At 36.9% G+C, this 22,401-nt stretch overlaps 2 protein-coding genes across 3 annotated transcripts; one reads left to right on the forward strand and one right to left on the reverse strand.

Annotated features, from left to right (window-relative positions):
* Window positions 1-267: 267 nt before the first annotated feature.
* LOC103698788 (casein kinase II subunit alpha-2-like) lies at window positions 268-14,128 on the forward strand. Of its 2 annotated transcripts, XM_039114448.1 has the most exons (10): window positions 268-796; window positions 3,831-3,960; window positions 7,913-8,107; window positions 8,740-8,897; window positions 11,016-11,106; window positions 11,266-11,331; window positions 11,962-12,044; window positions 12,200-12,263; window positions 12,336-12,404; window positions 13,765-14,128. In XM_039114448.1, the coding sequence occupies exons 1-10, from the start codon at window positions 474-476 to the stop codon at window positions 13,822-13,824; spliced, it is 1,239 nt and encodes a 412-aa protein (XP_038970376.1). In that variant the 5' UTR covers window positions 268-473; the 3' UTR covers window positions 13,825-14,128. The 2 variants fall into 2 exon arrangements, with proteins under 2 accessions (XP_038970376.1, XP_038970377.1); XM_039114449.1 differs by lacking the exon at window positions 12,200-12,263.
* A 1,964-nt stretch (window positions 14,129-16,092) lies between these two features.
* LOC103700811 (uncharacterized protein At2g23090-like) lies at window positions 16,093-20,936 on the reverse strand. The gene is made up of 3 exons (XM_008782690.2): window positions 20,657-20,936; window positions 20,509-20,549; window positions 16,093-16,394 (listed from the first exon to the last, which is right to left on the reverse strand). The coding sequence occupies exons 1-3, from the start codon at window positions 20,727-20,729 to the stop codon at window positions 16,275-16,277; spliced, it is 234 nt and encodes a 77-aa protein (XP_008780912.1). The 5' UTR covers window positions 20,730-20,936; the 3' UTR covers window positions 16,093-16,274.
* Window positions 20,937-22,401: the final 1,465 nt, after the last annotated feature.

Genomic DNA, 22,401 nt, shown 5'->3' on the forward strand with positions numbered 1-22,401 from the left:
GCACATGAGAAAATAACGATTTTATTAAATAATTTAATATTTTAGAAAATAATACTTTTATTTAGCGGTATTATTATTCATTATTTTCTATTATAATACTGTTCCAATGATCATAATATTAGTTATTATTCTTATATTAATTTCTTTTGAAATATCGAATACTAGTTATAATGATTATTGTAAATATTTAATACGATGTTAATAGATAATGGCACCTTTTGGAAGGAATGAAACTTTCTGCGTCTTCATAAACCCCCCAAAAAGGCGAAACCGGGGCAGACTGGGGTTATATCTTTACGCATTGGAAAGCCGTAGTGGGAAGGAACCCTCGTCTGTCGCTCTCCAACGTAACCCCTATTCCTTTGCCCATCCTCCCAAAAACGAAAGCAAAGGAGACGAGAGCTGGATCGGAGAGATACGAATCGAAACCCTAATCTCTTTGGAGTAGTGAGGAACGAACGAATGAATGAAAGATGCCTCTAATCTTGTACCAAAAAAAAAAAGATGCCTCTATTCGCCTCTTCCTCGTCGGCTTCGTGCTAGCGGCCGTGCTCTTGGTTCTTCCCTCTCCGCCGGTGGGCTCTCCTCCTCGTCCGCCTCCGCCGCCGCTGCCGCTGCCGCTTGACAACGATAGGAACGTTCTCCCTGGCCGTTTGATCACGAACGCCAGCGGAAACCTCGGGATCCTGGAAGTCTCCGCTGCCGCCCCCATGTCCAAGGCTCGGGTCTACGCCGACGTCAACGTCCACCGCCCGAAGGAGTACTGGGACTACGAGTCTCTCACCGTTCAGTGGGGGTAAGAGAGCATCGGAACCCTAATTTTGCTCTAGTCCTCATTTTTCGCCGTTTCTTTCTTGGTTCTTGTGGCTCTAATTCATGCTTGACGGATCTAATACTGAGAATTGTTATTTATGAAGTTTTATCTTTTGAATTTATTTTTAGCTCTATCTTGTAGCGAGTGCTGATTTTTCTGGTTTTTTATTGATCTAAGATACATCAGCTGAAATTGTAACTCTATGCTTTTTGTATGTTTGTTGATATGTATGTTGGTTTCTGATAACATTTAATGGATTGACATAAGTTTCTTTTCTTTCTGGAAAACAATGAGATTTAAATAATCCAGTTTCTTGATTTGGTGAGTATTGGCTGCTTTGTAGTACACATGTTTTAGCGACTAATTCTGTTTATATGGTCTCTGAATTCCTGGATAGCAAAGTTGACTTGTGGAGCAAGCAGTTTCTTGTCGTAACATTTGTTTGGCAGCCACTGAGCTTGTGCTTTAGAATTTTTCAACCTCTTTGAACTAATAAGCAATATCTTGCATCGTTTGATGTTCTTCATCTTGCATCATTTTCTGGTACATTCAATTCAAATAGTCTGGATGGTAATAGCTTTTTTTTTTTAAAGAAGTTTTTGGGTCAATTTGAGGTCAAATGTGAAAGAATCAAGACTTATTAAAAGACGGGCAATCTAATGAGTGGACATGAAGCTTAGAGGATAAGTTGTATGCTGTATGAATTTTCTGGAAATCAGAAGGACTGAAGTACAAACTTCCAAAAGGAGTAAAAAAGACCATAGACTATGCTTTGGCTATTTCGTCAAAACAAAGTAAAGAGGGCTAATTAATTATATTGAATCTCTCTAGTTTGGAGTTTTTTGGACCTACACAATGATGCTAAAAAAATGATAGAAAAGCTTGAAGAAAATTTTAAAAAACATAATTGCAGAGGAGGCCAAAAGATGATCACTTACAAATGCCATGCCTAGAGAGGGTTTTGGATCTCAAAAAGTGCTTTAATGAGAAAAAAGTAGAACGTGTTTTGAAGCTGGAAAGTAATCTATCTTCTCCCTTAATAGTTTATCATATACCTTCTGCTGTAGAGTGTACTTTCAGAGCCACTTACTCTGAGCCCTTTGTCTGTGTAATAAAGCGTGATCTCTAATTTGCACTTCATAAAAGATAATTTACATTTCCTTCCACATCACTAGTTGAATTCATGCTTTAACCTCCTTTGCCTGATAAGGGCTCTTAAGCTAGTCCACGTTCTTGCTTTTATTCCCTGGACATGATAATTTGGAAATGTGGTTCAAGATGTTTCGAAAAGCGACGATCCGAATACTATGACTCTTTGCTCATAGTAATGCAGCTCTGAATGCTGAACCCTTATACTCTTTTTAGAGTTTTGTTACTCAACAATTTTACTACTTCAATGGATAGTTAGGTTACTATTCATGCAGCAGTAGTTGTATTCCCTACACTAGTGTAACATTGTCACTTCCATTGATCAACTTTATTACTACCTTTTTTCTGAATATAGATGTAGAATTCCGTAGAAACTTGCTATAGAATCCCTTTAGGTCGATATTTATCAAAGCTCCCTTCTTATCTTATCATAAGTCTTCGAAAGTGGCTTTTATGACTATGGCTTTAGCCCCACCATAGTTATAAAGACATATTCGATCTAGATAATATTGCCTTTTCAAATCAAATTATGATGCATCAAAGTTTGGGAACTTCTAGTATAAGTTATCATGTTAATGTAATTTAAACTACTTCAAATTCTTCTCCAGGCAAATTTGGGAAGGGGCTGGGCCTGATTTGAAATTTTAAAAATCGGTTGGTAGAAAGGAGAGCTCGTGTGATGATTATGTTGTTTAAGCGCATAAGTATGAAGCACTTTACCAATTCTCTCCTTAACTTTAAGAGGGTAAAAAAGGCAAGATTTCATATATTGAACAGAATCAAGGTATGTCGTCTTGGTACCGGGCTTCGTATCGAGGCCATCTTATTGCTATGTTGGTACGCCTAGTACGGGGCTGGTTCGGCATATAGATTGTCGGTATGCCCCCTATTTTTGTACTAGGCGTACCGGTACAGTACACTGCGCTCTATACCATCCGTTTCGGTACAGTATGGCATATCTTTAACTGAATTCATCTTTAATGTACCAATTATAAATGACATGATTTGACACTGGTCATGTAATCATTATGCTTTTTCTCAAGATGCCACTTCGAGCAATATTATACAATACAAAAGCATATTTTCATGCTAGAACAAGTAGAGCGTGCTGCAGAAAATTCCTTTTGATACCAGTCACATAAAAAAAGAGTGAAAGTAGTTTTCCTGCTGAGGACATTGAATGTGTTGAAGTGCCTCAAACACAAGTATAATATTAAGGAAAACCTAGATGGAAGTTGAACTGAGGAATGGGGATCGCTAAAGAACACCTTAGCAAGTTGAAATGAACATTCGTGACTCCAATGAGGAGAAATATGATCTTAGTTTAAGCTAGTTTGCAAACAATCTGTCTTACCTTCTTGAGGTTATGCAACTCAAAGGCACCAACGAATGGAGAGATCATTAGAGCATTAACATTTATTATTTCTCGAGCTGTGAGAATACTATTGTTCCTGTAAAGTTCTTTTCTTGAAGATTTGTTGAGGAAGTTGTGACGTGACTATTGGTGAGAAGTTCTGATGAGATCTTTATCTATTGACTTGACAGAGTTAGTATCTCTAAAGCAATTTCTGTACTCATTGACTAAAGTAAGAGACAGCACATGGAAGCTTCAGTTTTTTAAGAATTTTGTCTGCATTTGTTTGTAAATTTGCCCCCTTTTTTTAATTTTAGCCTTTTAATCTGTTTACCTTTCTAACCGCCAGAAGATGGCATCACAGATAACAGCTGTGGCTTTCTCAACAAATGGAGTAAAGGAAAACTAATATGGCACAATGCTGCAAGATATTAGTCAAATGATTCCTTTTACTACTACTGGTAAAAGGTCATAATAACATTTGACAAATTATTCAATGTTCTTTTCATTCAGTGATCAGGATGATTACGAGGTCGTTCGGAAGGTTGGAAGAGGGAAATACAGCGAAGTCTTTGAGGGCATAAATGTGTCCAATAATGAACGTTGTGTAATCAAGATACTCAAGCCTGTCAAGAAGAAGAAGGTACTGATAAATGATAAATTTTGAGTTCCAGCAAACCTATCATATTTCTGTCCATTCCTATTTTCACTGTTTTATTTTGATTAACTATGAGAAATATATTAGTTGTAAGGGCTGGATTATAATTTGTATGACATGGATGGTGATATTGACTACTGACTAAGGAAGCACGGACACGGGTATGGGATATGAACATGATATGATTTGGATACAAAGATATGGCAAACCTTGAAAACATAGGACGTGATACGGCTAGGACATGTCAATAAGAATATTGTATTTATTCATTCAACATGCATACATAAACAAGGATATATACTTCTGTATGTTTATAAAAAATATTCCTAAAGCATACTAGGCTATCAAAATAATGCAGTCCATATTTCACATGATATTATCAACTTTTACTAGCTCATCATTAAGTCATCATTCAAATCTGACCCCGATCCATACTTCATATTTAAAAATTAACATCATAGACTATAGAGTTGACCATTCACCTGTAAAAGATTAACATCAATAAAAGAGAGAACACCCTTCCTCTCATTTTTGTAGGTATTGGGGGAGCATCTTGAGTGCATCTTAAAAGTATCTAGAGTTTTTTTTTTAATTTAAAATAAATACAATATTTTACACAAGTATGGATACATATTTGGGAAGTATCCGATGAGTATCAGTATCTGATACCTATTCAATATGGACACAGTATCTGATTTGAAGTATCTCTGCTTCCTCCATATTGTAGAGTCAAATACTCAATGAGTAGAACTTAGCATCAATGGCAAATTATGATAAGAAAACAAAGTCATATATATTATTCTTTCAAATTGAGTAACTAAATGAGAAGCCATGCTATATCAACATGATTTTTAATACAATATAAGATTTAGCTAAATGTTGGAGAAGTATGGAATGTATGTGTATAAAGTATAATGGTTTTGATAATCGAATAAATTGACAACTTATTATATGGGCTAGGAGTAATCATTCTTTCTCCCAAATTAAGGGTCACTAGGATTCAAAAACCTTCTCTTTATAGGATTCTATGTCATATTCATTAGAATAGGCTTTTTCTTGGTGCTGCATCCTTATAGTCGTGCTGTGTCAACCTGCCCCTTGTTCTGCTTTTACCCACTTAGATGAGAAGATCTGGATTATAGGAATGTTATAACCAGTTGATTGGATGGTTAATTGCTATGAATATGTTGATTGCATCTTTATTTCACTTTGCTTAAATTCTGATACTTTTATATGTGAATTAGATGCCTTTGAATGTGCAGAAAAGTTGCAACTTAGTGAGGAAATTACAAGGGAGAAGACCATTTATTTATTGCAACTCTCTTTCCTCTTATGTACCTTGGATGTGCGACTGCAACGGTCATAGTATTTGCTGTCATGAACCAATTTCCACACAAAAGACCCCTCAGTCTATGTTTTGCCCATTTGGATGCAGAAAATATTCAGTGTAGTTAACAGAAGTGTCGAGATTCTTTTTTACCAACAAGCAAGAGTCTAAAATTGATTCAAACTAGGTCCATTGGATATAGCAAATCTGCCATCTTGTTCAAACCTCATAGGAACATGGTAATCGAATCCCCCCATCCCCACCCCCCGTTCTTTCCTTTTTTGTGTCTTGGTAGGTTTTGCAGTGGGGGAGGGGCTCAAATCCATAAATCAAAGCTGGTGTAAAACTTGTGCAATGAACAGCAAGTTAACTATTTGGTATCTCTTTTTATTTTTTTGGCTGAAGGAAGGACATTTCTAGCCATTTTGGAAGACTACAACCTTTTTCTATATACCTTCAGCGAATTTTCCTTCTTTGTTCAGGTCGTATTTGTGCTTTTATGTGTAGGATTATAAGTGAAAAAGGTCACTATCAATCTTTCTATATGGGAACTGGAAAGCAAGGATCAATGGAGTTTTGCTAATATTGATTAGTATATCACATTAAACAAACACATAAATTGTCCCTCTGGTTCTCATCACCTACAGGTCGGGCCGGGGCTCCGCGCTCTTTCTTTCTGTGTGGGACGATGCCGGGGAATGCGTCGAGGCGGCGAACAACAACAACACAACTACATTTTCTTTTTCCCTCCATGAGATGAGCCCAGTGCATTGGACCGATGGATAAGAGAACTGAGCTGGCCAAAAAAGCGCTTGGGCGCTCTACATACGATGTAGACTCCATCAGATACATATCGATTTCTTTCTGATGGATCCAGAATAGATAGATATCTTGTCTCATCAATAGATAGAAATAGGGGATTTCCCCTATTTTTGAAAGATTCCCTCTTCTCTATCCATTCCTACTCTTTCGATCTATCAGAACATATCAGGCCATCTTGTCAACTCAACTTTCCTTGAGCAACTAGCTAGTCAGTAGGAGTCTTCTTCAGCCTTTGTGGGAGTTGCTGGGGGACAGGAGAGCTAGTGGGATAAAGCTTTTTCTTCTCCTCCATCCTTTCGATAAGGTCAATCAGGAAAGGGCAATCCATGTTCAACCCAAGGTGATCATTTTGAGAGCTCAACTTGTCACTAATTTCAAATTTTCAAAGGAACAACTCTTACCCCATCCTATCATTTATCTAGTTTTGGTAGAACATAGTGGTTCCTGAAATGAAACAGGACATAGTATAGGCCTAAGGCCAGGTCAATATATCAATCAAAACCAAATTCAAATACCTTGGAAAAGTGAACATTTTCAGGTAAGATAGGAGTTGATGGCCTCGTGCTACTACAAGTATGCTTTTTTTTTTCTTTTCCTATAAATTTTGAGTAGTGTTGGTATTATGTAAGCTAGCTTGCTGATTGGCAAGTTTGGAAAATCTTTTATATGTACCTGTGGAGGATCTATAGCAAAGATAAAAAGCAGGAGAGGTTTTAGAACTTTGCAGTTGTTATCAAAAGTTAGATTTGATATCTAAAATATTTGTGATGTTTGTAGGCTAGATTATGTTATTGTAAGTCTTATATTCTGTGCAATTTACTATAAAAATCTGATCATTACTGGGAATCTCAGACGACAACCTACCAAAATGAACTTCACCCTTTAGAAACCCATTATGTCATGGCATTGTTCTGATGGGTCAGCATATCCTTTTGTTTAGTTGGCTTGATTTATATACTTCTGCAAAACCATGTAAGTAGCCAAAAAGAAAATGGCCATGACTCAGTTATGTTCCGGACAAGCCAGGGTTCTGAGAGGGGCGAATTGGGGACAGACTAAATCTTTAGCTTTTTTTAACACATGGTGGCTGCCCCAGGACACGAACCTATACCAATGCACTTGTCAGTCCAAGCCTTTACCATTGCTCCAAGCAATGGGCCCCCGTGTAAGGAGCCAAAGGTAACAAAACTAATTAATCAATGAAGACCTTATCCAGTGATTGCAGATCATTCAAATACATCTCCTGTATTCTTGAATATAGCTTAAATGAATTTTCTTAAGCGGTGCTCACATTGGTCAAAACCAATGCACTTGTGATACCTTATGATGTTGACCTGGTTCATTTCATATCTCGAAGGCATAAAATACTGAAAATGACTCTTCACTGCATAGGAGACACAGGATCTCTTCCATTGCCTAGTCATCCTTCTTTTCTAAAGAAAATCTAGAGCTATCAACTCCAACTAATGAAATTGAAAGTAAATCATATTTTAGTAAAATGTGCTGTTTATTGTTGAGAAGCGGCCATATAACAAACAATTTAGACTGGTCTATAAGTTGAGCATGTTTAGATGACTGGTTTGTAATAATTATATTCCTGATTTGTCAACCAGTGGTTTGTTTGCCTTGCTTTTCATTCCTCTTGAATTAAATTAGTATCTTTTAAGATTACTAGCTATCCTTGTTCCAAAATAATGAAGAATTTTTGGCTATTTTACATCTTAGTTGCATTGACTTATCATTTGCAGTTATGGCACATGTATAATCTCTATATTGCTACTTTTGCAGATAAAGAGGGAGATTAAAATACTTCAGAACCTTTGTGGGGGTCCAAATATTGTCAAGCTGCTTGACATTGTCAGAGATCGGCACTCAAAAACTCCTAGCTTGATATTTGAATATGTAAACAGCACAGATTTTAAAGTGTTGTACCCCACACTGACTGATTATGACATCCGCTACTACATTTATGAGCTTCTCAAGGTTTTTCCTGGTCCACTTCTCTGCATCTTTTTCCTTAGTATCTTGCTTATGCAGATCACGTTCATCTGTTTGAATCTGTGCTAAAATGTAACCGAGAATTTGAAAATTCATAACATGCAACATGAAACTATTATTACTGATACATAAGTACTTTTATGTATATCCTTAGCTGCAATTGTAACTGCAATTGCGATGTCACTCTATATGATCTGGAGGTCAATTTGCTGTCTCCATTTTGATATGGTTCTGATTCCTTCAACATGAATGCCAGGACTACTTTGTTTTCCATCAAAAAGTATTGCCCACATGCAAAGTATTGACTTGTCAGCATGAATTCCTAAAAGAATTTTAACATTGGTGCTCTTTCCTTTTCGTCTACCATATCATCTAGAGTCTACTTAACATGAAATGGTTTGCGGTTATTTTTGCTTCTACCGTCAGTGTAGTTAACTTTTCCATTTGATCACTCAGAATTTATGCCTCAAGCATGTATAAGCGATTTTAACTGCATATCATCACTATTTGTTGGCTGCAGTAATAATTTTATTTTCATTTATTTAAAATAAATATTAAAATGATCATAAAATTTGTAAATTGCTAGATGTCACCTTGGTGCTCTTCTGTGGTCACAGGCACTAGATTACTGCCATTCTCAAGGAATTATGCATCGAGATGTCAAGCCTCACAATGTCATGATTGATCATGAGCTTCGAAAACTCCGTTTGATAGACTGGGGACTTGCTGAGTTTTACCATCCTGGCAAGGAATACAATGTTCGTGTTGCTTCAAGGTTAATGTGGATTTTGATTTGTTTTTCCTCCAACCCACAGTTTGATGCTGCTTATGCTTCATGCTGTGATGGCTATAGCTTCTGTTATTTCATAATTGCATAACCTCTCAATGCTATATTCCATAAGGACTTTTACAGCAATTCCAGTATTGACATTACTTTGTTTGATAAATTAATACGTAGTTAACAATTCATCAGCCTCATTATTGTTGTTGTTGTTATTGTTGTTGTTGTTCGTCGTCATAATAATCATCATCATTGGTGGATGCAAAAAAGGTATCAGAGAGCATGTCCTTACGAGAAAGATAGCCTTCGAGTTACTTGTATCTATATATTAACAGCATGTTTTATAATAATGAGAATATATGGTATTCTTTAGTTCCTATTTTGGTGGCTTAGGTGAATGCTAGTAAATAAGCATATGCAATAAACATCTTATGCATTAGATCCAGATCCAGCACTGACATTGTACTACCAGTGAAGCAGAGGCTAAAGTGTAAACTCATTTATTTTGTTCTCGTTCCTTCCATTCCTTACTCTCTGTTTCCTTTTGACACCCTAACCATTGCTTTTGAAAACCTAACCATTCCCTTCCATTCCCTGTCTAATCATGCTCAGCTTCCTTAGAGCCCATAACTCTCCCCCTTCCTCCTCCGCGAGGCCCTAACAAATCTTACTCCCAAACCCCCTCTTCTCAAGCCCACCAGCATGGTCCTTACTGCTGCCACAACTATCCTCCTTCCCAGCCTCAAAATCTCTTCCCTTATTGTCATCTCTTCTTTCCCTCTCCATCCACTATCGTCCAGTCTGAGAATGTGTCTTCATCATTGTCCGAACTTTCGGAAACCCAAATGAGCTTGAGTAAGCTGGACTCAAGCCTCAGCAGATGTCTGTTTGATCCCATTTTATTTGTCTTCTTCCTCTTTACCTACTTTCCTTAGGCAATGTTGTTAAGATTGGGATACAATGTTGTTAAGATTGGGATCATGGATTGGCTTGCAGATTGTTAGATTTTTTCTGATTTTCTTTCTCTTTTTTTTGAAATATATAATTTGAAATATGAGACATATATAGAGTAGATGAATGGAGAACAGAGGAGGCATACATATTAGAATTCTACTTTCTACCAACATACGCCCATATGCGGCATGCCTGATGAAGCAAGTGTTATGTTCACTTATTCAAGATATTTGTATAATACCTGTCAATTCAATTATCCTTGTACTTCTAACTCCACAAACTCCATAGAAAGATTGCGAATTCTACTACTCAAGACGTAACCAGTGTGATAAGTAGTTTAAAACTCCCATGATTAAAAAACTGAGTAGCATAATCAAGTTGGATCTAATGGCCCAAGGGACAATATAGTTCATAATACAAATCTAGATCCTACGTTCCTAAATGACCCTGATCTAGAGATGAGACCTAGATCGTTTAGGGACATTTTGATCAGGATCGTAAGATCATACCATGAATTGTAAGATTTTAACAACAACGTCCTAGAGCACCATGCAAAAGAAAAGTGAAAGTTGCTGATGCCGCAGGGAATATTTTAGACTTTTTTTATTGCAAAAATGTCCCTATGAAGTATGAACACGCCATCTAGCTAAAGACAGATAACCAAAAAAGTTACTGGGGCAATTGAAGCAACTAATGCAGGACAAATCAGCTAAGATGCCCAGACGAAAGCACCCAAGCACATGACAACCATCAAGGACTCCAGAGAACAAAGACCAAATTTGGAATAAAAGATGTTATTAAACGAATCACAAAGTTGGTAAATATCATTAGAAAATGCTCTTCCATCACATATTAGTTGTGGTCAAGCCAACTTGCATTTCTGATCTTTTAGAGTTTATTGGATTTGTTTTGTTCTTTTGAGTTATGCCTAATTAGTTTGGGTTAATTTGGGTGTCAATCAAGGTCTAGGAATCACTTATTTCAAGTAGGGTTTTAGGTAATACTCTGTAATATGTCCACTGATCCAGGTGACTACTTTTGTTTTCTTATAATTAGCTGTTTTGGTGGATTCTACATTCCTCCTTCTCCCCCTTCTTTCTCCTGCATTCCTTTTTATTCTCTATCATTGAGTTAATGCTGCGTTTCTTGGTGACCCAGATATTTCAAGGGACCTGAACTCCTTGTTGATTTACAAGATTATGACTACGCCTTGGACATGTGGAGCCTTGGATGCATGTTTGCTGGAATGGTATGTGTCTTGTCTTATTGAAGTTTAAATTCAATTTTCTTGCAATGCTTAATTTATTTTTATTGCCATTATAGATTTATAGTTGTTCTTCATTGCTCATTGGTGATTTTCCTATTACCTTTTTTATTATGAACTTATATTATCAGTGGTTGACTGCAGATTTTTCGCAAGGAACCCTTCTTTTATGGCCATGACAACCATGATCAGCTTGTCAAGATTGCTAAGGTAATATAATCCTGAAGTTGCTGCTTGTTTCAGTGGGATGATTAGCTGAAAATGCCCTCTGAATTATTACCTGTTTGCTTTTATGTACTATCATGCTTTAGACATTCATATCATTGATTTCTCAATTGCTTGCTTACCAATTAAAGTATGATGGGAAATATGCCTAGCTTTTATAGCTGATGATCATTTATATTGATTAACTTCTTTTTTTTAATTCCTATTTTAACTTTGTTAAAACATGAGTGTGGTTAAATGGAACTACGAAGGGTTTATTTCATTTGGTGCCTATTCTGTTGTAGGATTAGCAACTGGAGTCTAATCTGTTGGTTCTATACCCATAGTTCCATGGAGTTCGTTGACATAGATGTATCAAAATTTGAGGCCTTGGTATTTAGAAAACTTTGCTGTCCAGAAAAAATAAAGAATAGGAAGCATAAAGGATGCTGCTTTAGAGAAATTGTTAACAATGTCATATACTACTACAGATTTATTACTTTCTTCTACGAATTATTTTTCTTTTCTAAATAGATTCATTCTAAATGGGTCTATCTAAATGGAAATATCCCTAGGATGCTGCATCTGTAGGGAACAAGCATGACTTTTAATGTTGCCTGATGCTTTCCCCCCCAGGTTCTTGGAACAGATGAATTAAATGCTTATTTGAACAAATATCGCTTAGAGCTTGACCCACAACTTGAAGCTCTTGTTGGCAGGTATATCTCATGTTCTTTTTTCTTACATCATTTACATAAACAAGTTTTTGAGTTAAATAATTGTTTTTAAGTTTAAATGCAAAGTGGTCCGTAATATTTTGGCAAAGGTTAAAGTCTTGTCTGCACATTATTCAACCTTACTTTCCATTCTGCAGGCACAGCAGAAAACCTTGGTCTAAATTTATTAATGCAGACAACCAGCATCTAGTTTCTCCGGAGGTTCTCTATTAGCACTTTTACTTCTTATCATAAAAATTTTCTTTCATGACATTTTGGATGCATGCTGTGCAGGCAATTGATTTTCTTGATAAGCTTCTTCGCTATGATCACCTGGATAGGCTTGCAGCCCGGGAAGCTATGGTAATTCAACTTTTTCTCTTACATGTGGTTATGCCATTTTATTTTTTGCAGTTTGAAACTTAGTTGTATTTCGCTTGTTGTTATGCTATTTTACTCGTAATTTAGTATTTAGTTACATATTGATTTTGTGAACATTTGTCATGGACAATCCATATAGACAGCTTATCTCTTTTTATATCTCGCAGGGCATTTTATTTGACATACTAATTGCTCGTTGACTCATTAAATAGTTAAGCAATTCTATCTGTAACCCCTGTCAGTATTCTATGACTGCTATATTCTTTATGAAGTGTCTATAAGTTCATGAAAACAAAGATATGCCTAATTTTGATTTGGAAGATAAGTAGGTGGGACTATACATGTAATTAGCAAGAGTTTAAGCTGTTATGATTTGACTTATGAGTGAAATCTGGTGGGAGCCTGGGAGGTATGTTAGTCACTTCTGAGAAATTTGATAGATAAGGTTGTTCGGTTAGTATTGCTCCTGGTCTCTTGGACCAATTTACCTGCAGACCTGAAGACTTATTCAATTTAAGAATTTGATTTATTTGTTTTCATTTAATTTAAGAATATGATTTATTGGTTCCCTATGTAACAATTATCTACTGATTATGGTATGTTCAACAAGCATTAGATGGGTTGTGTCTCAGGGTCAAATCAGATGCATTCTTTTTATTGCTCAGATGGATCAAACTTGAGGTCCATGACATAATGATTTAACATGAAATAAATGGATCACGTATTTTGCATGATTCATCCATGCTGGCTACGTGGATGTGGGATGAGTTTTCCTTTTGAGGGTGATGATAGGAGCCATTGCTTGGTGCAAAGGTAAAAAGCTTGGGCTGACAAGAACAATGGCATAGGTTCAATTCTTGGGGCAACCACTTTGTACAAAAAGTTGCCAAAAGTTAGTTCCATCCCATTTTGTCCCTCTTAGGATCCTGGATTGTCAGGATCATAATTAGGCAATAACCCTTTAATGACCCTTTTGAGGGTGCTAATGGGGTGATATTAGCCCTCGCTCATATGCAAGGCACTTTTCACGGCCTTACACAGTTTTATTTGAATATGTGATTCATTTTGATGTCAAGAGTGCCTTATGACAAACAAGTGCAATAGCTCAAGTTGCCTGTAAATGGCCATGCAACGAAGTTCTGTTGAAGCAGCCCTAAAGAATTAGGGAAATTAATAGCATAGGTATATTTTGCAATCTCATTCATAATCGCAATGGACTTGTCTTGCTATGTTTGTTGAGTCTCATCAAATAACAAATGTTGTAATTTATCTAAGTTCTTGTATGATTTTGTTTTTATGTCCTAATCTTGTTTTCTTTTCCTTTTTTCTTTATGATTTGCAGGCACATCCATATTTCCTTCAAGTGAGAGCTGCAGAAAATAGCAGGCCTCGCACACAGTAATGTTGGCTCTTGGAAGTTGGGATTGACGTATGTTGTGAATTATGCAATGTATGTCATTGATCGGGGGTACTTGGTTTTATACAAGTTTGCTGCCTTGTAGTGCTAATCAAACAACAGTGGACAGTTGTGTATACTGTACCCCTTTCTGAGCAATATTTGCGTGCATGAATGTTTAACTGTGTCCTTGGTCCCGATTCGATTCTTTCCTGAATAGTTTTAGAACATGTAGATGTTTGTGTAAGCACAAGATCCTTCTATTATGGCTGTTTAAATTTTGATCAAGGTCATCTAGCATGAGGTCAAATTGGCATTTGTCTGTTCTTGTGGAGCTAAAATCGCGAAGGCGTGGACTCTTGTTGGTTTGCTTGGAGATAAATTGGCTTTGTTATGTTCCCTATAACATTTTGCTCAAGAGATGATAATTTAAACTAACTCTTTATACAAAACCCAACCTGGTGCCATGCTTGATGTATCTCTTTTGATGCCAATTATTATTGGCTAAGACGGGTGTTTAACATTATTCTAGCATAAACACATCCAAAGTTGTCGGAGTGCTATAAGTCTCGAAGAGCAATCAAGCATCATATCAGTCCAAAGCACCCCATCAAATTGGTCAGGCATGAATGAACCTATCTAACCTACAACTTCATTCATCTTCCAAGAGATGTATCTTGCTGCAAGAGGAATGCATCCTTCTATCAAACTCCAAATATTTTTGAAGCAGAGGTGAATATTTCTTAGACCACCCCTAGATCCAGCCAATTATTATAGAATTGCCCTAAATCAGAATGAAAAAAGCTCTCTAAATGCTAAAGCCAACCCAAGTGACCCTTCGCTCCTCTCTTAGAATTGAGGCCTCGAAAATTGGGCTACAACCAACTATGAGTCTAGAGTCCGAGCTTCTGATTACAAAGTTGTTCCATCTCTGCTACCACCATCCATCATATCTTCATCAAAGTTGGCCTTGACAAAACTTCAGTGGGTTCTACCGCAAGAGCTAAGATAGCGTCCCAAATGTCTTGAGTTATCAAGAATTTTCCAGAAGGACCCGAATGGATAATCTCAGCATCCTACATTCGAGCCCTTTCCAAAATGAACCTTGCCGACCGAACTGCTTTTTCAAAAAGTTTAGGTATTTTCTGGCCAACTAGATATGATAGACAATATAGATAATTGTAAGTGTAACAAATCTGAAGGGCAGCCTACTAGAACTGCTCCTCAGGTACTCTATGAAGGTATCAACTGGATCGTTGTATAGAGCATCTTCTGAAAAATTGTAGCCAATCTCCGTACCCGCACCGTGTTTCCAAACTGAAAGAGGACATGATAATGTACCAAAAAAAGAGGACATGATAGATTCCACCGTCTCTCAGCGGGAGCAAATCACGGTAAGCTCAGAACGCATACGGTCGGAAGGCACCTCCAAATATCTTGAGAAACATGTAGTAACAACGCAAGTGGCTTGGATGTATATCTGTATGGTAATTTATATGATATACAGCAGGCTTAGAGACATGCAGCACTGCCCGAGGAATCGCGATGCAAATTTCAGCTCTCGCTGGTTTTGGCTTAGGAAATGACAGCCTTTCCGATGAGAAATCCTTAATATAGGTGATTTATGGCCAGCTTTACAAACAGCTGCAGCACCGTCCTAATGTCGGCAGATGTGAGGGCACTGCGATGCAGCTTTCAGCCCTCATTGTTTTTGGCTCAGAACGTAACAATGGGAAGCATCGCCGGCAGCTTTTCAGAACTCACTTATGTTTCTCGATATCGCCAGGCTACCTGGATCGAACCTACGTTGGAATAATAAGCAGGCAGTTAAGAGGTAGATCTTTCCAGACAAAAGAAAAATGATTACCAGAACCTGATACTGCCTATGCAGCGCAATTGCTGCCCGGAAACCAATTTTCCCCAGTAACTCAATTTCGAAAGAATGGAACTTTTTTTTTATTGCAGAAAAGGCTAAAAGAATAAGAGCCAAACGAGGAACCAGCATCATTTTCGGCTCACCGTGGGCAAGCTTTCTTTGAGCGGAGCATGCAAGGTTACTGACATTTCAACCAATATTTTAACGTCATTTATGCGACGTGACACATGGAAGCATTGGCGAAGTTATCATTTCAGGGAAAAACTGCCTCACAAACCCTTGTTAGTCGTCGGTGTCATGTTTTCTTTTTTCTTTTTCCTCACCTTTTCTACAAATTTCCAGGAAATCTGCATCCACAAAAAAATTTAAGCCATGAGAAAGAAACAGAACACAAGCAATGAGTTCAACAGGAAGGATGCCAGCTTTCTCCAATAGTTCGTAGGACAACAGAATGGACTACAACATAAAGATGCACTCCACATAAATAGTCCAGGGGATAAAGTTTACATCCGTTAAATTATAAAACATATCCATATCTAATGTAATTTAACTGGATAAGATTCTTCCTAATAGCTCGCTGTTACTTCTTAAGGTGGGGAAAGCACTGATAGAGATCGGATTTTGGATGCTTTGCTTCAGCATGTTCTCTGCACTTCACTTCTGATGTGGTACAAATAAAGGTCTGCATGCATACCTTGCACTGCATTCAGGTCAAAATAGCAATATGAATAATTGAAAAAAAGGCTTTCAAGCGGGAGACCTACAATACATAACAATGATGAAATTTTGGCTTATGATGATAACACAGTTCAACACAAATCATAACAATTAGCCTGGAAATTCAAATCATAACAATTAGCCTGGAAATTCATGGAATCGTAGCTCTGCACTCAAAAGCCAGAAAGAAAGTGTCATTAACGAGGTCTCTATCAGCAAGTTCAATGTTAAAAAGCAAAATTGTGAACAATAATCCTTCCCCCACAAGAGAGAAACCTACTTCACATTCAAGTATTCATATCAAAAACTCTTCATCGCCAATTTCTTTCCATATGTTTGCCTAAGGATAAGGGCAGCCTTGACACAATGTAATAATATAGAACTTATCTAATGTAAACAATAAATTATCTCATCAGAGAAATGAAACAATGTAGCAAGGTATTGCTAAGGTACGTCCATGACACATACAATCCCTATATCTTAAGTTTTCTAGATCTGATATATTAGCATCAGAATTATAATTGTAACCAAAACCATGATTAACTTGTTTGTGAATTTCTAAATGAACCATAAAATATCTCCATGAGAGAGAGAGAGAGAGAGAGAGAGAGAGGGAGACTAACAATTCAGTAAAACTTTGCATTTCCATCAACATGACAGAACACTTGTTTGTAACCAGCTAGTAAAGAATCAGATGACCTGCTATTGTAGCTATAGTTGATGAGCTGGAATTGATGGAATTGAGCTAATAAGCCATATTTACCCTTGTAACCTCCATACAAAAAGCGCAATGGAAGAAGCTACCTATAGTTACCTTATATGATAGTACAGATCTAACACACACAGCCGCATAGACCCATATAAGGATGTCCTTGACAATCAGTGATCATATTCCTCATCTAAAAGAAAATTTGTTTCCAAAAATTTAGTTTAGCCAAAACAAAATTACCAAAATGAATTTGGTAAATTCTACCTTATCTTTGTTTGATACAACCCTCACTCCAAGATACCTTGAACTTGATAATTCAAATACCCCACAAGTCCGAAGTTCAAAAAATTCTTGACCTGATGAAAACAGCCCTGGTTTGCAGCGCCATTGTACAACAGAGTCACTAGTTGGGTCTTTTAGGCAGCATGCAACTATTGCAAGTGTTATAATTAAGTGCAGCAAATCTATGCTCAAATCACTTTACAGATATTGCGAGTTACATAGATTTTATTTACCTCTTTAGCAAAGGTTAATGATGGTTAACCACCAACATAAATGGTCAACCAAAGTTGGCCATGCATGATGATCTTTGTCCTTGTCTTCCTCTAACATTATCAAAGGGTCAAATTTATCATGCCAGCTTCTTGCATGTTTTCTTTTTAATATTCGACTATTCATTGCTCCTATGGCCTTCAGTTTATTTCCTTTCACTGACTTGAAGTTGCAAAATTAACTTTGCTACTGACAAGTATGGAAAAACCAACTTGTTCCTTTTACTGCTCTGTACCCGATTTTTTGAATAACAATCCTCTACATATAGATATAAACAAGTCATCTACTTCATAATTGACTGAAGCACTTGATCAACTACGGTTAGATGCTTTTTACTAATATACATGAAGCTTAAATTTACAATAGATTTAGAATTAGTTAATTTATTTATTTCAATTTTTCATGTATTATATTACCGTTATAAGTATAGATATTTTACATTTCTTGCAAATTTGGTGCTCAGTGTTAGGGCTATTTTCTGGTGAGTCTTGGATACTTATTTCAGCAAGGCTGCATTTTCTTGCGAGATTAACCCAGATAAGAGTGGGGACAGTGGGTTATTCCACCAACCTCTGCATCTTTTTTCTGGGACAGTTATTCCCGTCAACACAGCATACCCTCCTTTTCATGTAATAAGTCGATTCTGTCCTCCCCCATAGAACTGACTTATGTGGTGATTTCTGCTATGGATTATTCCTATCTTTACCATTTTCACTATCCCTTTCCCGCTTCTACTTTTTCTGTTACATTTCTTTATTCCCATGCCTTTCATAATTGCTCCAGTTACATAAAAACAAGATCATTCCCTGACTATGGGAAAAGTACCTTTGTGGAGGAATAACAACCAATAAGGATTGCTATCCCCCCCAATTCCCTATTTCACAACCAAATGAAGCTGTAAAAATTAGTGTCAATAAGTCCTACATTAGATCTAGCTGCACTAGGAAAGTTCTTTGAGTAACTATGATTGTGTCACCAACTGATTTTGAAGGCTTTCTATGATGGACTCTACAGAGGGGGGAAAAGCATGCTACTTTTTGGAAGTATTACATATGTTTCTTTTTCTTATTCTTTCTCAGGGTTATGAAAATGTCCAGAGGTGTCCTAGTTAAATAAGGAGGCTATTTAGTAAATCTTGATATTTTTAGGTACAAAAGGAGGAGATGAAGGCGTAGTTGATTTGATGATCATTTGAAAAAATAAAACTCTCTTGTTTTGTCTTTTCCATCTACCTTCTCCCCCTTTTTCATATTCTACTTTTCACAAGCCCAATTTAACTCTATACTCTGTTCACTTTGTTCTTCTCTTCTAAATTCTAATTAGGTATATCTAATTAGGTATATCAAATTAACAAACTAATTTCTGCTAATTACATCAGTCCCAAATCTGATCTAAATGAACCTACAAGCACCAACATGTAGCTTTCAATCAATGATGCACCATCAAAAGGTCATGCAAGATAAGGACAGGAGAAACTTGCCAAAAACATCACAGGTAGTTTAGCACCAATTATGAAATTATGAAGAAAGCAATCACCACTGATGGCTCAAAAAGACTTGTCTAGTCCTATGACCGTCCACATTAGTTGGATGGGCCACAACATAAAGAAAGAATAGTAGCAAGCTCGTTAAAAGTGATTTTTATCCCTTTAAGTGGTTCTATACAAGTAATACATAAATGAGGCAAATCATCACCATTCAAACAAAGACCAATTGACCCTCATCCTATTGAAACCCAAATATTGTTCCCAAAATAGTTGATACACACAAACAAAAATGTGTTGTGTATAGACACAGTGATAACAAAAGGATTAGTTGCACAAATCGCTCTAGTGCCTGATCATTGTCCTATGGGAGGTCTATAATGCCAAAATAAAACATGTAAAGCTACATTTAACCTCTTATAGCACTTCATAATCATAGACTAAAAAAAAAGATACTTAATATTACATGCAAATAGGAGAATAATTGGACAAACTGATCAGGAAAACCAAACAATACCGTGAAATATCTCATTTTCTATGTGTTTTCACTAACACAAAGCATGTAAGAAACAGAAACAACATATGTACAAGAATGAATGTCAAAACAGTCATACATAGTCATACTACTGAATATAGAATAACGTATTTTGCATATAATGCAAACAATTGTTCCAATGGGGGATCCATAAATCCATTTGCATAGCAAACCACAAAATAGTTCAGAACAGATATAAATTTGGTTTGCTCCAATAACTAAAAGATTAAAATGCTTATACAGTGAATGACAAATAGTAACAAGATTTTAAAAATATTTTATTGGTTATGAGTATTAACCAAGTCTCATTCACCCTCTTCAGCAATGGAAAGTAATCCACCAAATTCATAAAGTCATCAATATTCGGTGTATCCAGTGAAAATTTCTCATAGATGCCAATGTATTGTTTTCTAAAGGAGCATATCCTCTCTTTCGCTATATTATTGTAACTATAAAAATATCTGATTTTTTTATCATCGTTTTGATCTCTACTGAGCATTCTTAGAACATTCTTCCAAGAACCACCATGCTGACAAACAAATCCCCCAACAAAGCAAGATAACCAAACAAACAAATAACCTGCCATTAAGCTATAAACTTCAGTGGGTAATCCAAAGGCCTCGAGATAAAACGCTGTCCTCCTCCATTATGACTAGTATTCACCTTAACCATCTAAATTTCCACTAAACAAGAACGATTCTGCAAGATCTGACCGATTTCATATGATCTCGAAAGAGACAACGGAAAGATCAAACCCTAAAACATCTTTGAAAAAATCAGAACATTATTCCAATTGAGAAGGGGAACGAGAGATGAACCTGGATGGTCATGGCCTTCTTGTTGGATTCCAACTGGCTCCCTGCACCGAAAACGTCAAAACAGTCGATCGATCGGTGAGAAAACAGCTCGAAATCTAAAGAATTCCAACAGATCGAGACATCGAGAGAGGGGGGATGAGATCAAAACCCTTGGGGGGCTTGTTCTTCTCCACGTTCCTCTCGCGCGCCATCTTCGACTTCTGCCCGTTGCCTCCTCCCATCTCCGCTACCTTTCTCTTCTCTTCTTCTCTTCGAGGTTTCTTCCTTCGTTCGCTGCTCAGTCCCAAGAGGGGAGAAGGGGGCGGAAGGGAAGCGTCGCGGTGGGGGGAAGGCAGGGGCTGGAGCTGAGCGAGAGGGGAACGAGAGAGGCCCGGAAAATCTTGGAAGCGATCCAAGGGTTAATAAGAGGAAGATAAACAGAGAGAGAGAGATGTATAAAAAAGCGTGGCTTCGTGGACAACGGGAATAGATGCAAGCGGAATTATAATAGTCTGATACGGGATTGCTTTAGGTGATATTTTTTTAAAAAAATTTCTGGTAATGACCTCTGTCCTGATCCTAGATTCCAAATTCCCTATAATTTCGTGTAGAATTCTTTTTGTTTCACAAAAAAACCCTTCCAAGATTGGTATTTGTACATCGCTATAGGCTAAGCTGGTTTACACTTTATATTAAGCCCCTTGTTTTAGATGAGTTGTAAGAAGCTAGTCCTTTCTCTTAATGATTATTTTAGTCTTTTAGATCCATATATTGTAGGGCTTTTCTTTTTCTTTTTTTATCTTTTGAAGTAGGTCCTTTGCCTTGGTAAAAAGCATCAAAATCATTCTATTTTAGAGAAAATATTATAACTTTCTCAGAATATAATTCGCATAGCGATCATTGTTCAAAGTGATTCCTCCCTCTAATTAACTCTACGAAAGAAAGTAGTAGCTTCACATGTTCATGGATATTCAAAGCTACCTTAATCACATATTTCTATTAAAATACAAAGGTTAACAGAAATACAAATTTGGAAGAAACCAGCATGTTCTGGGATCATGCGCCACTCGATTCTTGTAATATTTTGCATTTTGATATTTTATCTATTTATATTGAGTTGCTGGAAACCTCCTTTTCTTGTTTTGTTTAAAAATAATTTTTTTTTGGTAGTAAAAAAGAATCATTCTACTTCAATCCTTCTTAATATTTACTCAATTTGAAAGTGCTCCTTTCCTTTGATGTATTAGCCTCTTCACTAGAGCCGTATCATGCGCCACGTATCACCATTTTGGAAGAGCTTTATCTCCCTTTTGCTCTACTCATGCTTGGTTGTATTATTGCCACTAGTTTTAAGAAGCTTGAGTGGCCAAACAGCAGTTTATACGTCACTAGGTGAAAACCCAATCCAAACGCAAAACTAGGCGAGAATAAGTACTTTGCAGGAGGTGATTGTTATAAAACGAAATAATTCCATGCCATTAGCCGTCTAATATTGACTTTAAGAGCAACGTAGCCGCGGACCGCTTTGCCAGCGGTCTTATCAGATCTCCACCGGAGAGGAGAGAGAAAAATTGATGGCATGCTGTTTTTGGAATAAAGTAATGCTTCCAAGGAACAGCTCAATAAATGGAGAAGCGGCAGTTGGCAGTTGCTACCTGTGGTCGACGGGGAGGACAGGTGTCCGTAGGGCCCACTCGCCCCTACGTCGTTGGGTGTGCCTCTTGAGCTGTTCTCCACTTTGGTGATGTATCACGTGACAGAGGACCTGCCGTCTTAAAAAAGAAAAAAATAATTAAGTAGCCAACAACTTTTTTTTTCTTTTCTTTTTTTTTTTTCATTCATTGACCATTTTAGATATAGACGTATTAGAATTATGTGAATTCTTAATTTTAGCCAAAAGAAGAAGAAGAAGAA

The sequence above is a fragment of the Phoenix dactylifera genome, chromosome 16 (assembly GCF_009389715.1).
Source record: "Phoenix dactylifera cultivar Barhee BC4 chromosome 16, palm_55x_up_171113_PBpolish2nd_filt_p, whole genome shotgun sequence".
NCBI classification, from domain to species: domain Eukaryota; kingdom Viridiplantae; phylum Streptophyta; class Magnoliopsida; order Arecales; family Arecaceae; genus Phoenix; species Phoenix dactylifera.